Source organism: Aphelocoma coerulescens, chromosome 11, assembly GCF_041296385.1.
Source record: "Aphelocoma coerulescens isolate FSJ_1873_10779 chromosome 11, UR_Acoe_1.0, whole genome shotgun sequence".
NCBI classification, from domain to species: domain Eukaryota; kingdom Metazoa; phylum Chordata; class Aves; order Passeriformes; family Corvidae; genus Aphelocoma; species Aphelocoma coerulescens.
This window is the reverse complement of record NC_091025.1, coordinates 6,547,635-6,564,481: the sequence shown is the minus strand read 5'-3', so window position 1 is coordinate 6,564,481 and position 16,847 is coordinate 6,547,635. Positions and strand designations below refer to the sequence as shown.

At 58.3% G+C, this 16,847-nt stretch overlaps 1 protein-coding gene across 6 annotated transcripts; it reads right to left on the bottom strand.

Annotated features, from left to right (window-relative positions):
- Window positions 1–219: 219 nt before the first annotated feature.
- Window positions 220–16,090, bottom strand: KIFC3 (kinesin family member C3). Of its 6 annotated transcripts, none has more exons than XM_069026665.1 (21): window positions 16,033–16,090; window positions 15,126–15,240; window positions 13,359–13,504; window positions 12,049–12,202; window positions 9,778–9,974; window positions 7,555–7,620; window positions 6,935–7,078; window positions 6,609–6,848; window positions 6,226–6,399; window positions 5,949–6,096; window positions 5,732–5,862; window positions 5,527–5,638; window positions 5,211–5,392; window positions 5,031–5,135; window positions 4,686–4,816; window positions 3,980–4,103; window positions 3,423–3,552; window positions 3,082–3,311; window positions 2,280–2,414; window positions 1,828–1,936; window positions 220–1,357 (listed from the first exon to the last, which is right to left on the bottom strand). In XM_069026665.1, exons 2-21 carry the CDS (start codon window positions 15,208–15,210, stop codon window positions 1,332–1,334), a joined length of 2,769 nt encoding a protein of 922 aa, XP_068882766.1. In that variant the 5' UTR covers window positions 15,211–15,240; window positions 16,033–16,090; the 3' UTR covers window positions 220–1,331. The 6 variants fall into 6 exon arrangements, with proteins under 6 accessions (XP_068882766.1, XP_068882767.1, XP_068882768.1 ...); XM_069026666.1 differs by lacking the exon at window positions 16,033–16,090 and adding an exon at window positions 15,687–15,755; XM_069026667.1 differs by lacking the exon at window positions 16,033–16,090 and adding an exon at window positions 15,499–15,664.
- Window positions 16,091–16,847: the final 757 nt, after the last annotated feature.

Genomic DNA, 16,847 nt, shown 5'->3' with positions numbered 1-16,847 from the left:
ATTGGGACTCACTTTGGATTTAACCACTGCTCTCCCGCGAATTGCAGAAGCCTGATAGCTGCAAAATGGGGTGGGGACTGTGCTGCCAGGCTGGCCCCGGGGGCAGCTGCAAGGGGAAGGATATTATGGGCTTTTCCAGTCCTATGGGAGATGCTGGGAGGATGAAAGAAGCACCCACCCCACCTCAAGCAGGGTTCAAGAACAGCAGCGCAGGAGGACTGGCTTTAACAGTTTATTTAAAATAAGTTTTGTTACAAAACAGGATATTTTTTAATTATTAAAATACATAGAAACATCTAATCTTACAAAAGGCTAAATTTATTTTTCCCTTTTTTGTTTTTAAATAGAATACGCCATGGAAGCGCGAGAGGAGAGGGCTGTGGTGGAAAGAGCCGTCAGTGCATCCAGCAGGGATTTCGAGCAGGAGGAAATGTACCCACAGGTGGGTGTTGATAGGTCCAAGGGCAGTCCCATCTCCTCCCATGCCCCTGCCAACCACAAGCCCCATACATAAGCCAAGAGGCTTTTGGGCTGGAAGTTTGGGGTCTTTTTGTTTTCCACTAGTTTTCCATTCCAAGACCATGTAAACAGGTATAAATATTTCAAACACTTTCATCTCGACCACACTGTGATCTCTCTTGACAAGACAACTGGTAAATAACTTTACAATAGCTTCATTCAAGACTGCTCCATCCCCCCTGGTGCTGTGTACCACAGGCAGACAGCACGGGGCCCTGGCAGCACTGGCACCACGAGGAACGGCAGCTCAGCTCATGCACAGCACCGGGGGCCTTCATGCAACAACAGGGCTTGAGAAACTGACAGGGAAAAGAGCTGCTGGGATTTTTTGTGGCTTAACGTGGAGGAAGCGCTGCTCTGAACATCGGGCAGCTGCCCAGAGTCTTGCAGGAGCTGTGGCCAGGCTGGCCCTGTGGCAGTAGCAGAGGCAGGGCCAGGGGTTGGTCTGGCTCTGTGCACCCCTTCCAGCCAGATCTCATTGTAAAAGCAAAGCTGGAGAGATGGAGGGAGCACCCAGCAGCTCCCCGCTGTGGCTAAAAACATCTGTCCGACAAAAATAAACTCACAGAGCTGAGCATCTGAGGGGGCAGATCTCTGCCCAGCACCACTGTCCCCCACCCTGAGAGGTGGGGCTGGCTGCTGGGAGACCCTGACCCCATGCTGCTCATGGTGAGAGGTGCCATCACCCTCTGGTCACTGGTCCTGGTGGCCAAGGGAACAGCACCAAAGCCTTCCTGTCTTCTAGCAGCCATCTCTGTGTCACTGTGAGGGGCTGGGTCCTGCAGCGGGTTTGATGCAGTGGCTGGCACTCGTCACAGGGGGACTGGCCTCAGCTTCCCTGGGGGCAGACATGCATGGGTTACAGCAGGCAGGGGCACAGCCACCAGTGCCCCAGCCCTGTCTGGTGGCAGTGTAGCAGGAGCTGGTACCACAAGCATCCCCAGCAGCATCCCTGCACAGCCCGGCAGCCCTGCCCTGCCTGGGAAGCAGGGCGAAGCAGAGCCCTCCACCAGCACCAGCCGCAGGCACTCACCTGGCAGCCACGGCTGCCCCTAAGTCAGGCTGAAATCGAAGGGGAGAGAGGTTCAGCCTGGTGGCATTGCCCTCCCCTTGCCCCCTGAGCCATCAGCAGTGCCTTAGAACCAGGGCACTCTTGGGGAAGTGCTAGCCATGGCTAATTAGCCATTAGTTAATGAGCTGACTACAAATCTGCTCACTCTCCCCTGCAGGCTTTGCCACGGGCTGGTGGCTGGAGCCTCCTGGGATGGAAGGACCCTGTCTGGGCTCTCAAGGTGTCCCACCACCCACCTGAGGTGTGGAGCTTCCTGCGGATGGAGGCAGAGCGACTGGAGAGCTGCCCCGGGCTGGGGGATGCGTGGCCCCGGCCAGGTGGTGCTGCAGAACCCGGCGAGTCACCCTGGGAGGAGAGGGGACACAGCCCCAGGGTCAGCCCATGCCAGGGCCCAGAGGGAAGAAATGGGGATGGATGCACAGGCAGATAGTGCATGCCTGGGTAGTGGTGTCCACATTTCTCAGGGGATAGCATGGGACTGCTGCAAAACGGCTTGGAACAGCCAAGGTGGCAGCATTGGCTGGACACTGCAGTTTGGAGACAACCTGCATCCCACCAGGTGATGGTGCCCAATGGAGGTGGCTCTAGGGGAACATCCAACAGCTCTGGGGACCACGTGTGGGGGCAAAACAGGGGCGATCCCTGGGGTGAGGGTGGAGAGGAAGGGCACCAGCAGCCTCCTGGGTACCTCCAGGTGCTCCTGGCTGGGCCATGAGCCCAGCTCAGCCTTGCGGGAGACAGGACCCAGCTCCACAGAGCGAACCCTCTCGGCAAACTTCAGGGAGCACAGCGTCTCACTGGTGTTCTTCTCAGCAGGGGAGACCTGTGGTCAGGGAGGAGCAGGCACAAAGTCACCCTGGCAGCTGCCTGTGCACCCCAAGGGCTCCCCCCTAGGCAACCTGCTGCTGCTGGCCGGTGAGATGCTATTATTAACCTGCCCCTCCCAGGCTAGCCCCATCCATCCACGCCTGGGCCAGTGTCTGAGCCAGCTGGATTCCCTGTCACCAACTGCCCCAGTGCGAGGAGCAGCCTGGAATAGCTATGGCAGGTGCAGGGGCTCAGGCAGCCCCCACAGGGGCTCGGTGTGGGTGCCAGCAGCTGGGAGTGGGGGAATCACAAGGCAGGGGTGGAGAAGCTGCGAGAGCTTAAAATCCTCCCAGAAAAAGAGGGGATGGGGAGATGACAATATACAAAGAGATTGTGCCCATAGGGACAGCATCCATGTGCAGGCAGAGAGGGTAGGATCATGGACCTCCGAGTCAATTCCCCATCCCTTGGCCTCGTCTGGGGTGCAGAGACAGAGAGCTGCCTGTGGCACCACAATTGCAGACTGGATGATGCCCCATGGGCAAGCCCCATCCCTTGACTCCAGCCCAGCTCCTGCCTCCAGCATCCCTCCCACTTGCCCCACCACTGGGGCGAGTAGGGACCCAGAAACCACATTGCCTGGCTGTGGGGATACTGACAGGCACTGGGTGCCCAGCCCCTACCTGCACCATCATGAGGGTCTTGCTGTCACCGCTGAGTGAGTCCTGCAGCAGGTAGGTCAGTTTGGAGTTGCGGAAGGGCACGTGGCCCTGCCGGGAGCGCAGGGCGTAAATGACATCGCCCAGCGCCGACAGGGACTTGTTGATGTGCTGCGCCTCGCGGAGCCGGCTGCCCTCCGCGCCCGACCGCCCGACCCGCTCCGACCCCGCCAGGTCCACCAGGTTCAGCTTCCCTGAGGACACACAGCCAAAACCCCACTGCTGGCATCAGCGCCCAGCCTCACACACCCCTGGGATGCCACAGCCCAGGTGCCCCGGTGAGGGGTTTGCCGTGTGACACCCACCTGTGGTGCGGAGCCCCGTGCTGCGGTCGAGGCCACGGACGGTGATGATGAGGAGGGCGTGGGAGCGAGAGCTGTGCTCATTCAGGTTGGTGCACTCTGTCACTCGTTTGACATGGCCAAACTCGAAGACCTGGGGGAGTCCAGGGAGTTGGGGGGGTGAGGCCTACCTGCCCCAGTCCCACCACAAATCCCCTGTGATCCAGGGATGAACCTGAGCATGGGGTGCCTGACCCATCAGGGTGATGACCTCTGTCAGGTCTCAGCCTGGGTGATGCACCAAAGGCAGGGGTGACAGGCAGGGCACTGCGGTGACAGCCGCATCCCACTAATCCCTCAGGAACTGTCTGGGCCCCACGCTTTTATTTTTAACCCCCTGTGGCTCACTCCATGGGACAGCGACTGTCACATCACACCCGGGGATCTATTTTGGTCCCTGTTGCTCGCCAGTGCTTCAGAAATGCTCCCAAATCCAGGAGTCACACACCACAGACGCCTCCTCAGTTCATTGCACCCCTGCTGCCACCCTCCTGTGCCTGCCACCCCCCATCTCCCCAGACCTTGTTGATGTCCTCCACGCTCTGCACTCTGAACTCAGTGAGCCCGGGCACGTAGAGCTGCCCGCTGCCATCGGGGCACAGCTTGATCTCCAGCTTCTCCTGTGGCTCCTTCCCCAGCAAGTCCCTGGGCAAAGGGGCACCCGTTATCATTCCCATCCCAGGGGGATGCTGGCATCCATTCCACGCGTCAGGGCTATGTGCCAACACTGCCAGAGCAGCCATCTCCTCCCAGGGAGCTGCACATCTTATTTATAGACCTTAACTCTCTTGGCTCTCATGTGCCTCCTCTCACCCAACTCAGACCACACTCCCATCCCTGTTCCCAGTTATTCTCATGGATGTGCTCCCAGGCCCCTCCCCTCCTGTGGCTGGACTAGGGAGGAAAATATTTCTCATGCTTTCAGCTCCCAGTTAAAACTTCCTAAATATAGTGTCCGTGGGCAGGGGAAGGGGGGAGAGGGGGACGCCCCCACCACTGCATCAGGGCCAGGGAGTGGGAGTGATGGTGCAGCTGGGAGCCTGTGTAAGTGATGCAGCTCATGGGAAGGGCAGTGTGCACCAAAATAAATTAAAAAGAAATCCTTGCAGGGCCAAATGCAGCGCCCAGGGCCCTGGGACAAGTTGTGAGGCCTAGGCAGGGGTGGAGGGATGTGGGGGAGAGCAGCATGGGGTGATGTCCAGCAAAGTTTCTTCCCCCTCCCCGTACCTGAGCGCCTCGTTGTAGATCTCGGCAGCGCTGACAGTGATGGCATAGTCCCAGTCGGCTGCTTTGCCCCGCACCTCGGAGAAGAGGAGCTGCAGGGCCCGCTGGTTGATCCCTGGGTTTGCAGCCGTCCCCTGATGGATTGGGGTGAGAAACAGGATAAAAAACACCCTCTCGCATTTTATTCTGTATTTTTTCTGAGCAGAAGCAAAGCCCAGGGTGCTGCTGTGGAGCAGCAGTGACCATCTCACTGGCTCAGCACACTGGGTCTGAGCTGGTCACCAGCCTGAGTGCCAAGACTGGGCACTACAGGGTGGGAAGCTGAGAAGAAAAGCCAAGCAAACTCACTTCCATCGTGTAGGTTTTTCCTGCCCCTGTCTGCCCATAGGCAAAGATGCAGACATTGTAGCCATCAATGCAGGAGGTGACCAGGGCTTGAACCTCCTGAAACACCTGGGGGAGGACAGGAGTGAGGAGAAGGTGGCTGCCTCTCCCCCTCATACCAGCAGTGTGAATGGCAGCACCCACCTCCTCCTGGGACGCTTGTGGGGGGAAGACCTTATCCAGCTCAAAGGACACCTGCTTCCCTTTGTGCAGGAGATGCAGGACAGCGTCATCGTCAGCATCGAAGGTCACAGCATTGGCTGCCTCGGGGCCCTCACCGTCCTCTTTTGTGATGGGGCGGACTCGCCCAAAAACACGGATGTTTCCTTGGAGGGGAGAAGCAGGGATTCAGCCATCAAACACGAGGTGGGCTGAAGCATCCCGTAGCCAACCCAACCACCTTATGGGGATGCTCCCCTGTCCCTTCTGTCCCACCTCAGGGACACCACACTCGGCACACCTTTCAGCCGCACCAGCTCATTGTGACACTTCTTGCGGAGCTGCAGCTCCCGCCGGTACTTGCGCAGCAGCTCCCGGTTGGTGCTGTGCACCTCCTCGATGGCCTGGCTGATCTGGGGGCAGTGGAGACCAGTGGCTCAGTGACCCTCCACAGCACCTCCACCCTGCATGGAGGGGTGCTGGGTGGTGGTCCTGGGGGGGCTCACCTCAGCCCTGGCGCTGCGCAGGGTCTCCTGGAGAAGCAGGGGGAAGTCGCGGACCTGACGCTTCAGGCTGTTGTAGTCGTGGGTGAGGGTGCGCAGTGCCGGCTGCAGCGTCAGCAGGTTGGTCCGGACGCCTGCAGTCACGAGGCAGGGTGAGGGGCAGATGATGACACCCCAACATCAGTCAGGCAACCCTGAGAGTCCCCTGAACCCTCCTCACCTGCCAGGTTCTCGTGCACAGCCTTCATCTCCACCTGGGCGCGGGAAAATGCCTCTTCAATGGCGCGGTTCTTCTCCTCCTCCATCGCCTGCATCTCCTCCAGCATCTGCCCATGGGCTCGCTCCAGCTCAGCCTCGTACATCATGATCTGGGAGAGGAGCAAGTGGGGGGTAACTCTGAGTCTGTGCCCACCTGCTGCCACACTGTGTCACCTGGCAAGCACCAGGCAGGCAGAGAATGTAGGGTGAGTTCTGATTTACACCTGTCGCACTCAGACCTGAGCTCGGAGCTGAGCCTCTGTCTTCTGGGAGCTCTGCAGCTGCTGTTCCATCTCCTTCAGCACCTGCTTCTGCATCCCCACCTGCTCCTGCAGGTACTGGTTTCGGGACTGGGTTTCGCACAGGGCCTGTTTTGCCTTGGTTGACTCCACCTCCACTGTCTTGATGATGTACTGCAGGGGAAAGCACCCACAGATTGGGTGTACTGGGGAAACAGCACCTGAGGGGCCTGGGATGAAGCTGATGCTGGCCCAAGGGAGGATAATTTAGGAAATCATGGTGCTGGGCTGATGTGCTCAGGGCAGAGAGACAGGTTGCACTTGCAGGGCACTGTAAGGCACCCAGCCCAACCAGGAAAAATGGAGAGTCCTGTGGTGCCCACCTTTATCTGCTGAGGCTGGGACTTGAGGCTGGCGATGGTCTCCTGGCTGTCCCGCAGCCGTCGGCTGAGCCGCTCCTCCTCCTCGGCTCTCTCAGCCAGGGAGTCCTTGAGCCGCAGCTCCACTTCGGCCAAGCGGTTCGTCTTCTGCTGCACCTCCAGGTCCAGCTCCACCAACTTGGCCCGCGTCTCCTCTGCCTCCCGCTGCAGCTGGGACAGCTGCTCCTGCAGCCCGGCGTTCTCCTGGCAAAGGACAGGACAGACACGGCCATGGGCACCCACAGGTGCCCATCACCCTGCCGCCACCACCGCCACCACCGGCGACTCACCTGCAGGTGGGGGCAGTCGCGGCACGGTGCCTGCTGCTGCCGCCGCAGCTCCCGCAGCTCCCCCTCGCACGCCTTCATCTCCTGCCGCAGGCGCTCGTTCTCGGCCGCCAGCAGGTCTCGGTGCTTCTCCGCATCCGTGCCGCCCTGCGCCGGGAGCGAATGGGAGAGGACATGGAATCTCCATGCACTCGGGGAGCCCCGGCTTGCTGCCCCTCATGGATCCCCCAGCCCGCAGTATGGAGGAGCCCTCCGTGTGCTATTCTCTGTAATTTCATTCAAAGCTCCAGGTGCCCATCAGTCTGCCTGCTCCACTGGGAATCACTCAGCCCGCTGCACTGAGGAGCCTCCTGCTGCCCCCACGGAGCCCCAACCCACAGAGGGGCTTTCACTTCCCACTGCAGGGTGACAGCCCCGAGGTCACCAGTGCGACATTGCATTGGACAGAAAATCCCACACTTTTGTCCCTCAGTGTTGCTTGGCTTGCACGGTCCAAACTGTGACCCCGGGGAGGTTTAATCCATCTCCGCCCACGCCGTGTTCCCTCTTCCTCCTCAGGGACCCAGAGCTCCAGCGTCCCTCAGGGGAAGGGGTGGCTCAGTCCCATCCCAGTGGCAGCTCACCAGCTCTGAGCGCAGCCGGCTGATCTCCTGTGCCTGCTCCAGGAGCTTTTCCTTCAGAGTTTCCACCTGTCAACACAGACCGGGTTAACCAGGAGGCACCTCAGCAGCTCTTGGAGGAGACCCCGCGGTGCCGCCCCAGCCACCAACGTCCAGTCTGGCTCACACTTTTGTTATGCTTTAATTTTCCACCTGGCTCTGAGCGCCTGATTCACACAAGTTGATTAAAATGAGCGTTAATGAAAGCTTTGCTTTGACCTTGTTCAACCATGGGTATAATTTGTCCATGTTGAGCACTAGCAGAAACCATTATTAAAAAAAAAAAAAAAGGCATCATTTTGGAGAAGGGAAAAAACAAACCTATCCATAGCTGTGTTTGAAGAGCCAGAAGTGCCTTGTCCTGTCCTCACAACACAGCTTTGCTCTACCTTCTTTAGTTTTCTTTCTAGGAAAGTTATCTTGGTACAAAGAGGGAGCAAGAGCTCTTCAAGAAGAACACATGTCTGAGCCCCATGGGAGGATGCTCTCCATCAACCTCCACCTGGGCATTTGCCCAGCCCAAGGGACCAGGCTGCCCTCCCTGCAAAACCAGGTGGATTTCAGAAATCCTCAACCTTCTTTTGCAGTAAGGCTCTCCCAAAATCTGCAGTTATTGGAATCAACAGCAGCAGTGAGTGCTTGGTGCAGCCAGCAGTCTCGTGGGCTGTGTTTTAGTGGGGTTTGCCCACCTGCTCTGTCCCTTGCTTGACCACCATGCTTGACCACCCCCAGATCCCAGCCCAGCTCCCAGTTTCCCCGCTCCAGAAAGCCGCCAAACCCCTCTCTGGGACACGCCTGGATATTGCCCCATCCCAATAACCAGCAAGCACGGCCCTCTGTGGACCATAATTTAGGAACTGCTGATTAATAACCAATGCAGATGTGCTGACATGAGGCTGTAATTAATCTGGTAAATTATTCAGCCGCACCCTTGCAGAGATGGCAGCAGGGCGGGCAGCCCCTCTGTGTGCCCTGTGCTTGGCACGGCCGGGAGCTGGAGCACGGCTGGAGCTCCGCAGCTGCAGGTGGGGGAAGGTGGCTGCTCCCAGCTGGGATTGGGATCTCCCTCCTTCCACAGCAGTCTCCCCCGCTCTGGCTGGGGGCCGAGCAAGCACCGAGTGCTTGAGTGGGAAAACCCCATTTCCATATCCACTGAGGGAGATTATTAAGCTATTTTTATAAGAATTTTTAAGGGAGGGGAGGTACTGAGAAGAAAAGAGTCATGGCTTGTTCCAGGAAAGCTGCCAGCCCAATCAATCGGTGCACACGCCGGAGCCTGCCCACCATTCCCTCTGCCGTGGAGCCCAAAAATGCCAATGTTCCTCCATCCCCTACCTGCTTGGGCATCTCCAGCTGCATCCTGTTCTCTGGACGTGACAGGAACTCCTTGGCAGCCGGATCTGGCTCGAGCCATGGCCCAGCCATCCCAAAGCTTTGGAAGTTTGGGCCAGCTCTTCACTCCAGCCGGTGTCGGCTGCGCTTGCTGCCGAACTGGCCAGCGTGGGGCCAGATCCTGCTGCACTCACACTTGTGTCATGCAGAGCATGCCAACCAAATGAGGACAACTACCTCCTCCTTTTTGACACCCGTGGAACAAGCAGAACCTGACTGTAACAGCTTCCACAACAGCCACATGCAAATCCCTTTACAAGCAGTCAAAATTTCCATGTCCCTGGGACGACCCAAGTACTCGTGCTGAGGATGTGCCTGCATCAGTGCAGGAGATGGTTTTGGGGAGGAGTGTCACAGTGGCCAAATCCTGTCCCTTCATCAGGCAATTCTGTGCCTTCACATTCACTTTCCACCTGCTGAAAGTCACTAGAATTAAACTGGTAGGTTGGTCTAACGAGCTGATCCTGCAGCAGCTGTCCTGTGCTGGGTGGATGGATGACTGGTGCAGGGCTGCATCCTGATGCCCAAAGCCCTCCTGGCCATGTCATGTCCACAGAGCCACACACCCTTGTCAGCACTATTGTGGTGTCACTCGGGACCACAAGCATCCCAAGGGAGGCACAGCCAAAGCTGGTGCTCGGGAACAGCCAGCGAAGAAGGTGCTCCGCGATGGAGATCCTACACTCCTTCCAAGTGCAGCCATCACTAACTGCATGCCACAGTGCTCCAGCCAAGCCACAGCCTGAGGCTGAAGAGCCTGACAGACCCCCTTGTGTCACCCTGTCCCCACCATACCTGGCCTTGCAGCTGGAGAGAGAGGGAGAGCTCGTTGTTCTCCTGGGCAGTGAGCTTCTCCTGCAGCACCAGCAGCTCCTCCTGCAGCCGCAGCTTCTCCTTCTGCAGATGTGCCATGGAGGCCATCACCTCCTGGATCATGGGGAAGGGCCGGGCCGTGGGCAGACTGGCGCGTTTCCCACCACAGAGCCTCCCTCCTGCAGCACGAGCAAAGATGGAGCTGGTCAGGACACGGCCACCTTGCTGGGAAGCAGAATGCCAGCCATGGGTAGCCCTAGGGGCTGAGCTGGAGATGGGAACGCAGGAAACTGGACTTGCACAAGTCCCAGAGAGCGCAGTGACATGTCAGAGGTGCATCCCAAGTGCCAAGGTGCTGACCAGAGCAGGCCCAGCTAACGGTGGGGGTCCAGCTGGGTGGGAGCCAAAGGGATCTGCCGATGCCAGCAGAGCATCCCAGGCCACAACACCCAGCACCTGCCCACACCGCTGCACTGTGACCCAGCCCCACCACACGCCGAGATGCTGCTGCCTCGCTCAGATAACAACTGCCCTGAGCACGGCGCTGATTCACACCGGCATCCTTTCTTCTGAATGAGCCGGTGGAAAAGCAGTGTGTGATCATGTCATTAAAGTCTGCGTCACTACACACAAACATAATGGAAGCAAAATTAAAATTATACAGGCCATGAATGGCCATATTGCCTAATCCTTGTGTGTTCAGCTTTCTAACCTTCCTAGTATTATTTTAAACATCACTTTCTGCATGTTAATAGAGCCACCAGTGCTGACAGAAGCCAACCTGGCCGTACATCAGAGCCTACCAAATGACCTGGTAGTTCCCAAGAAGCAATGAGCTGGCGTGACTCATTCCCAATGTGGGGATGAGGCACTGCAGCGGGAGAACTGACGGTCAGGATCCCGGCTGCCCGGCGCCCTTCCCTGCCTGCTGTGGATTTCATCTGTTGCCACCAGAAACCTGAGGTTTCACAGGCAGGAGCTGGTGCTGGGAATCACCGTGCTGCCTGCAGGAAGATGCCACCTGCTTCATGGGAAACGTCCTGAATGCAAAAAGAGACTTTTTTGTCTGTGAATCAGATTTTATACCTTTAAATGGAGTTAAGGAGGCAGCAGAACATACAAAAAGATGAAATGCTGGGACCAAATTACAGCTCTGCTGCTGATTGCACGCCATGGGACTTAGCCAGCAGTGGTTGCAGAAGTGATCATCAGGTTTTGTATTCCTGACATGGGCTGGATACCCCAAAAAGAGCACTGTCAGGTGCTGGCTGCTCAGGCAGGGGGCTGTGGTCTTCTCTTTAAAATCAACACACAAAAAATCCACCCTGAAGTGTCCGAAGTTGACAGGAATTCCAGCTTTCGCTCCTTGGGGCGTGTGCAGGGATAAGACAAAATTACAGGAAGCACCAGGCTCCTGTGGACACACTACATGTCTGCACACATTCACACTAATCCTGGACTGGGACCCAAGGCAGAGCCAGGTTCAGAGCCGCAACACTCAGCTGCAAGTCAAACTGCCAGGCAGGAAAATCCCCCACAGATCATGCCTTCCTCCACACTCCAGCACCTTCTTCCTGCAGCAGCATCCATGGGAGAGGAGATGCCGACCAGCCCTGTGTTACATCTCCCCCTGGGCAGATGGGCTGGTGGTGGTGCATGGTCTGAGTGTGGCAGGCAGGGCACAGTGACCCTCCTGCTTTCCAAAATGCTCTGAAAGCCATTTGGAAAGACACCTGTTCCTCGGCTCTGCCCTGTTACCATTGCCATGCAGACCCCCCCTCTCCTGCATCCCTGCCCCTCCCCAGCCACCACTCTGCACTGGGAGCTGCTCTGGGATGCAGCTGGGGACCATGCCAGGAGCAGCTCCCGAGATGTGCCCTGACAAGCTCACACAATTCAATCCTGACGGAGAAAGACAGGAAACGTGGGATTTCTCCACCCTGGCACAGCCACGCATGCTGCAAGCGTTTCCACACACGTTACATTTTCCTTAAGAAGGAGGAAACAGCAGTGGGTTCACTGGAGCTCACCTGCTCTGTTCATCCAGCTCAATAATTCATCGGTCCCTGTCACCAGCCAGCAGCTGGCTGGTGTTGGATTTCTTCTGTGACCTGCTCCCCACAGTGAGCACAGCTCTATGTGTGCCCCAAAAGAGGAGAGGTTTCCTCGATACCCACTGGCAGGTACCAAGCCCTCATTCCATCCCATCCCTCCTCCTGAGCGCTCAACACTGCATCCCTGCTCTCCCCTTACCTGCTTTCTCCAGGTTCATGGTGGAGGCTGCCTGCACTGCTGTGGCAGCCGCTGGCTCACGGGGGGATGCAGGCGGCTCCTCCGTGGCCGGTGTTGGGGCGCGGTGCCGGGTCTCCTCCTGCCGCTTGCACGTCCTGTCCCGCAGGGCCTGTGTCTGTGAGGAGAAACAGGTCAGAGAGCTGAGACAGTGACTGCCCACACTGTGCTGGACACGGTGCCAGCAGCTGGCACTTCACCGGGCTGGCCAGGAGGAGTGAGCAGGGCGGGAAGTGCAGAAGACAGAACAGTGGAGCCTGGGGAAACGCCCCCACCAAGGGCGCTCTGTGTTGGGAAGCTGCCACAATGAACTTATGTTTTCAGTTCTCCCCATAAACAATTTCCCTCAGTTTGGCCATGCAGTTATACTGAATATTTCCTATTTTTCTCTCTATGGCCTTAAAAAGAAAGAGACTCTGACTTGCAGGCATGGCTCATGCCCTCTGGGATGGAACCCAGCTCCAAAAAAATCAAAAGAAATCTGAAAGGAGCTTTCATAAGGCTGCTATAAAACGTGATGATTGGCCAAGCTCATTCTGCTCAAGAATGCCTTTTCTTTCTTAAAGCTTATCTCAGAGCCTGTGGCATCACCCCACGGGCCAGTGATGCTGAGGAAACCTCACCCCAGCAGAGGGGCAAATACTCGGTACACGCCAGTAATTTGAGAGTAATTTGGAAGGAGGCGGCAGCATCCTCCTGGAGAAGCCGCGTGTCTGCGGTGCCTCTACATCTGAGACTCCAGGAGGGTTTTGCCGAAGGGAATTCATCGAGGCTGGTGTGTGATAAGAAGGTGTTTTCCTTCTTTTCAAAGAAGGGGAATTTGAATGATTTGCCTGAAGCCTGGAATGAACTAGTGGCAGCCACTGCAGTACATGGTGTCCCGACATTGTCCCTGGCCATGGCACCCTTCCACCTCCTTCTCCTCCATCCCACAGGCAAACACCACCTCACGGCACTGCATTTTCTTATCACACTTCTGCCTCGAGTTCTCCTGCCAACATGACCCATAAGTGACCCAGAAAATGCTATCCTGTTATGAACGTTGTTCCCCTTTTTTGATGCCTTTTGACTCCCCAGAGATGCTTTTCCCTCCCCCCCCAGGTGGCAGCTCTGCTCAAGGCAGGCTCTGCTGGGGTCCAGGCAGAAACTGGTTGTGGTGATGGAGGGAACCAGTTGGCTCCCACCTGGATGGCCCAGATAGGTGTGGGGCATCCTCCCCACCACCCCAAAACTGCCCTCCCTACACAAGCCATGGCTGGCTCAATGCTCCTCACCTGGAGAGCCCGGCAGAGCCCACGGGGGTTTGCAGTGTCCAGCCAGCTCACGCTGAGGATTTTATGGTGAAGCAGTGCCGGCAGCAGAGGAACCCGGGGAGAAGTGCCTGCTCCGCTCGCAGTGCCCAGCCTGTCCTGCCCACGGCCTGAGATGGAGCAAAGAGCATCCCTGGATCCACCTGGGAGCCCAGGACGGACACAGCCTTTGGCTAGCTCAGCAAACCCACCTCCTCCTCCCTGCTGCCGCCACTGCACCAGTGTGGCAGAGACAGTGCATGACTTGTATTAAAAATGTTAATTATGTTAATTAGAAAAATTAGTCCTCCGGGGGGCGGTTGACAATGACTAGTAATGAGAATTCAGGGTGTAGCATCCGTCTGGCCTCTGCAGGACCAGATCTGTCCCCCCACCAGGGATATCCCAGCTCTACCTCTTGCCAAGCTGCTCCACTTCCTGCGATCCTATCTCAGAAGAGCCGCCAAAGCCAGCTTGCATCACCGAAACCAGACGGACGGACCCTGACGGCGTCACCTCCCTCCGCTGCCCCCAAATATTTCCTTCATTTGTCAGGCAGCCAAACCTGAAAGCAGCCAGGGCAGCACTTCCCTGTCCTGCTGAGCTGCACAGAAGGAAAACAGCAACTCAAAGAGCCTTCTCTCATGGCTGTGTCCTCCTCTGTTACAGGAAAAGCAGCTGGTGAGGGCTACATCCCACTGCTCGGGGACCCTGTGCCCCCCCCACCTGTCTGCCACAAGCACTGCCACCATCACAGGTGGCCAAACCTCTTCTCCAGCTGGCAGGGAAAAAATCAATCACTCACAAATCAAACCTCAATAATGCAGCCTTTTTCCCCTAAAACCATCCAGAGGAAGTTGAACCAGAGGTGGAAGCAATGTCTGGAGGGAGATGTGTCCTGATGAAGTTAGTCCACCACTCTGGACTTCTTCCCAGCCTCTAATTATCCATAACATTTTGCATGCACCATGAAAATTGGGCATTTCCAAAGCTCTGGCAAATGCCTGGATAACAGATGAGTTCCCCATCCCAGCACGGGCTGTGGCAGCCGTTGGGGAGAGGAAGTGCTGAAAAACCCTGGTTTTGGAGGCTTTAATGCCAACCAGTATTTGCCTGGACTGGCTGGAGTGCCAGAGAAGAAGCCATGCCCAGAGAAGCGGCTGCCAGCTCAGAGGGATGGCAAATGCTGAAACCAAGAGCAAAAAATGTCCAAATAGGGGGGTTCAGCCTCCCCCTTTGTCAAAACCCATCCGGCACCATTGGTGAGGGAGGTGGGAAGGGCTGTTTCCCAAGAAGCAGCTGCAGGTTGGGGCATGCAGCTCCCCGTCTGCCTGCAGAGCAGCTCAGCCTCCATAGAGGAAAACTCCAACTAAACTCACCCATGGGGTCCGTGCACCAGGGAGCCCTTCCAAGGAGCCAAGGCTGGGAAGAGGCAAAGGCCCTGCATTTGCCCTGCTAGGCAGATCGTTCTGTTTTCTTTCTCACATGTTAAATTTTAACCTTTCTCCCTAAGTTTCCCCCTCGGAAGGGCCAGGAGGGAGATGGAGGCAGCCTTCTCTTCTCACCAGCTGGCTGCCCAGAGCTTTGTGCCTGCTTCTGCGTCCCCGTTTCTCAAATCTTGACCTTCATCCGGAAAGAAATGTGAAAAATGCAGGCTGGCCTGTTCCCAGCCTCTCCTTCCCCAGTGAGCAGGGCGTGAGCGTGGCAGGCTGAGCCCCAAGGGGCAAGGACAAGCCATCGTGCTGTACTCACCGGCCGGGGCAAGGTCCTTCGTCTTCCAGGCGGCTCCGGCGGAGGGCCCGGATCCCAGATCCCAGGCGGTGCGGGATGTGATCATGGCACGGGGGTCCCGAGTACAGCAGCACCTCTGCAGAGAAGCGCAAGGACGGACATCTCAGCCGGTCTCATTGTCCAGCTGTAAATCCCAGCGGGACGTTCTGGGGCAAACCACGACGGTAACACCCGCTCCGACTCCCGAAACCCGCAGGAAGTTGCATCAATCCCGTGTTTTTGCTCCCGAAAAGGCGACAGCCCCGGGCTCCCTCCGTGCTCCCGGCGGATGTGACATAAACCGTGTCTGTAATTAATTTACTCATTCCTGAAGCCTCTCCAGGCCCCTCCTCACCTCGGGCTGGGGCTGACTTAGGGAGTTAGGAACTCCGGGACCACGGGCAGCCCTGCACCCGGGCGGCACCGCACCCACCGCATCTCACGGCACACAATGCCCTGCACTGCACCGCTCCGCACGCAGCGCTCCGCTCCGCTCGGCACCGCCCGCTCCGCTCCGCACACCCCGCACCGCACTCGCCGCACCTCACCGGGGGCCGCTTCGGCGGGGAAGGGGCGCGGAGCCGCCCGCCTGCCCGCCCTAGGGTCCCTCGTTCTCCCGACCAGCGGCTCCGGGCGGGTGGGACCCTCAGCGGGGCGGTGCCGGTGCCGGTCCCAGCGAGCAGGAGGCGCAGCCCCGCTCCGCGCACCCCCGGTGCTGGTCCCGGTGCCGGTGGCACCGCCCGCCGCAGGCTAACGGGGAGCCGCGCTCTCGCCGCGCCCCGGGCGCTCCGTGACAGCGCTCCCAGCCCGTAGACAAAGGGAGCCCCGGTACTGCCCGGTCCTGCCCGGCTCCCCCGCGCCGCCGGTGCCGCCCCGCGGGGCCACTTACCGGGCGCGGGGCGGCGGCAGCAGCGGGGCACCCGGCACCAGCCCCGGCCCGTCCCCGCCCTCCCGGGCACTTCGGTAACGGAAGCGCCGAGCTCCACCCCGCGCTCGTTGCCACGGAAACCCGTGAAACCCCCGACGGGCGGCGGAGGCGGGGCCCCCCTTCCCGCACCGGGCAGCGGCGGCGGCTCCAGGGGCGCGGGGCTCCAGAGGGGCGGCCCCGGGCCGACTGTGGAAAGCTCCCGGGGCGTCCCCGGGACACCCCTGGCCCCTCTGGCCAGAGCCCTGGGAGCACAGGGGTGCCCCGGTATTCCCAGTGACCTTCCCGGGGCGTCCCGCCCCCACCGCGCTCCCCTGACCCTCACTTGGCATAGCCTTGGGGGCTCCCGGTGTGTTCCGGGTACTCCCAGTGTGTCTCTGTCATTCCCACCCCAACCCCGGTGCTCTTCAGGGAGTCCCAGTGTAACCATCCCACCTGTGCACCCCTCCTGGCATCACTAATCCTGGTGACCCTGGGGGACCACGGGGACAGTGGTGCTGATGACCCACACACCGAGGACCTGTCTACCCAAACTATGCCCTCCTCACACTCTGCCACATCCCCACTGCTCCCAAACACTGGTGCATCTGCTGGCAGCAATGCCAATTGGCACCCCGGGCTCACCGGGCCCAGGGACACAGATTTCACATGGAAAACAACCTGTTTCTAACCCAGAGGTGTAGAGAAAACAGCCTGATATGCCAAAACCTCTACAAAGGCCCTGGTGTCAGAAAGGCAACAGAAAATCTTGCTTTAAATATAATATATACATATTTTTA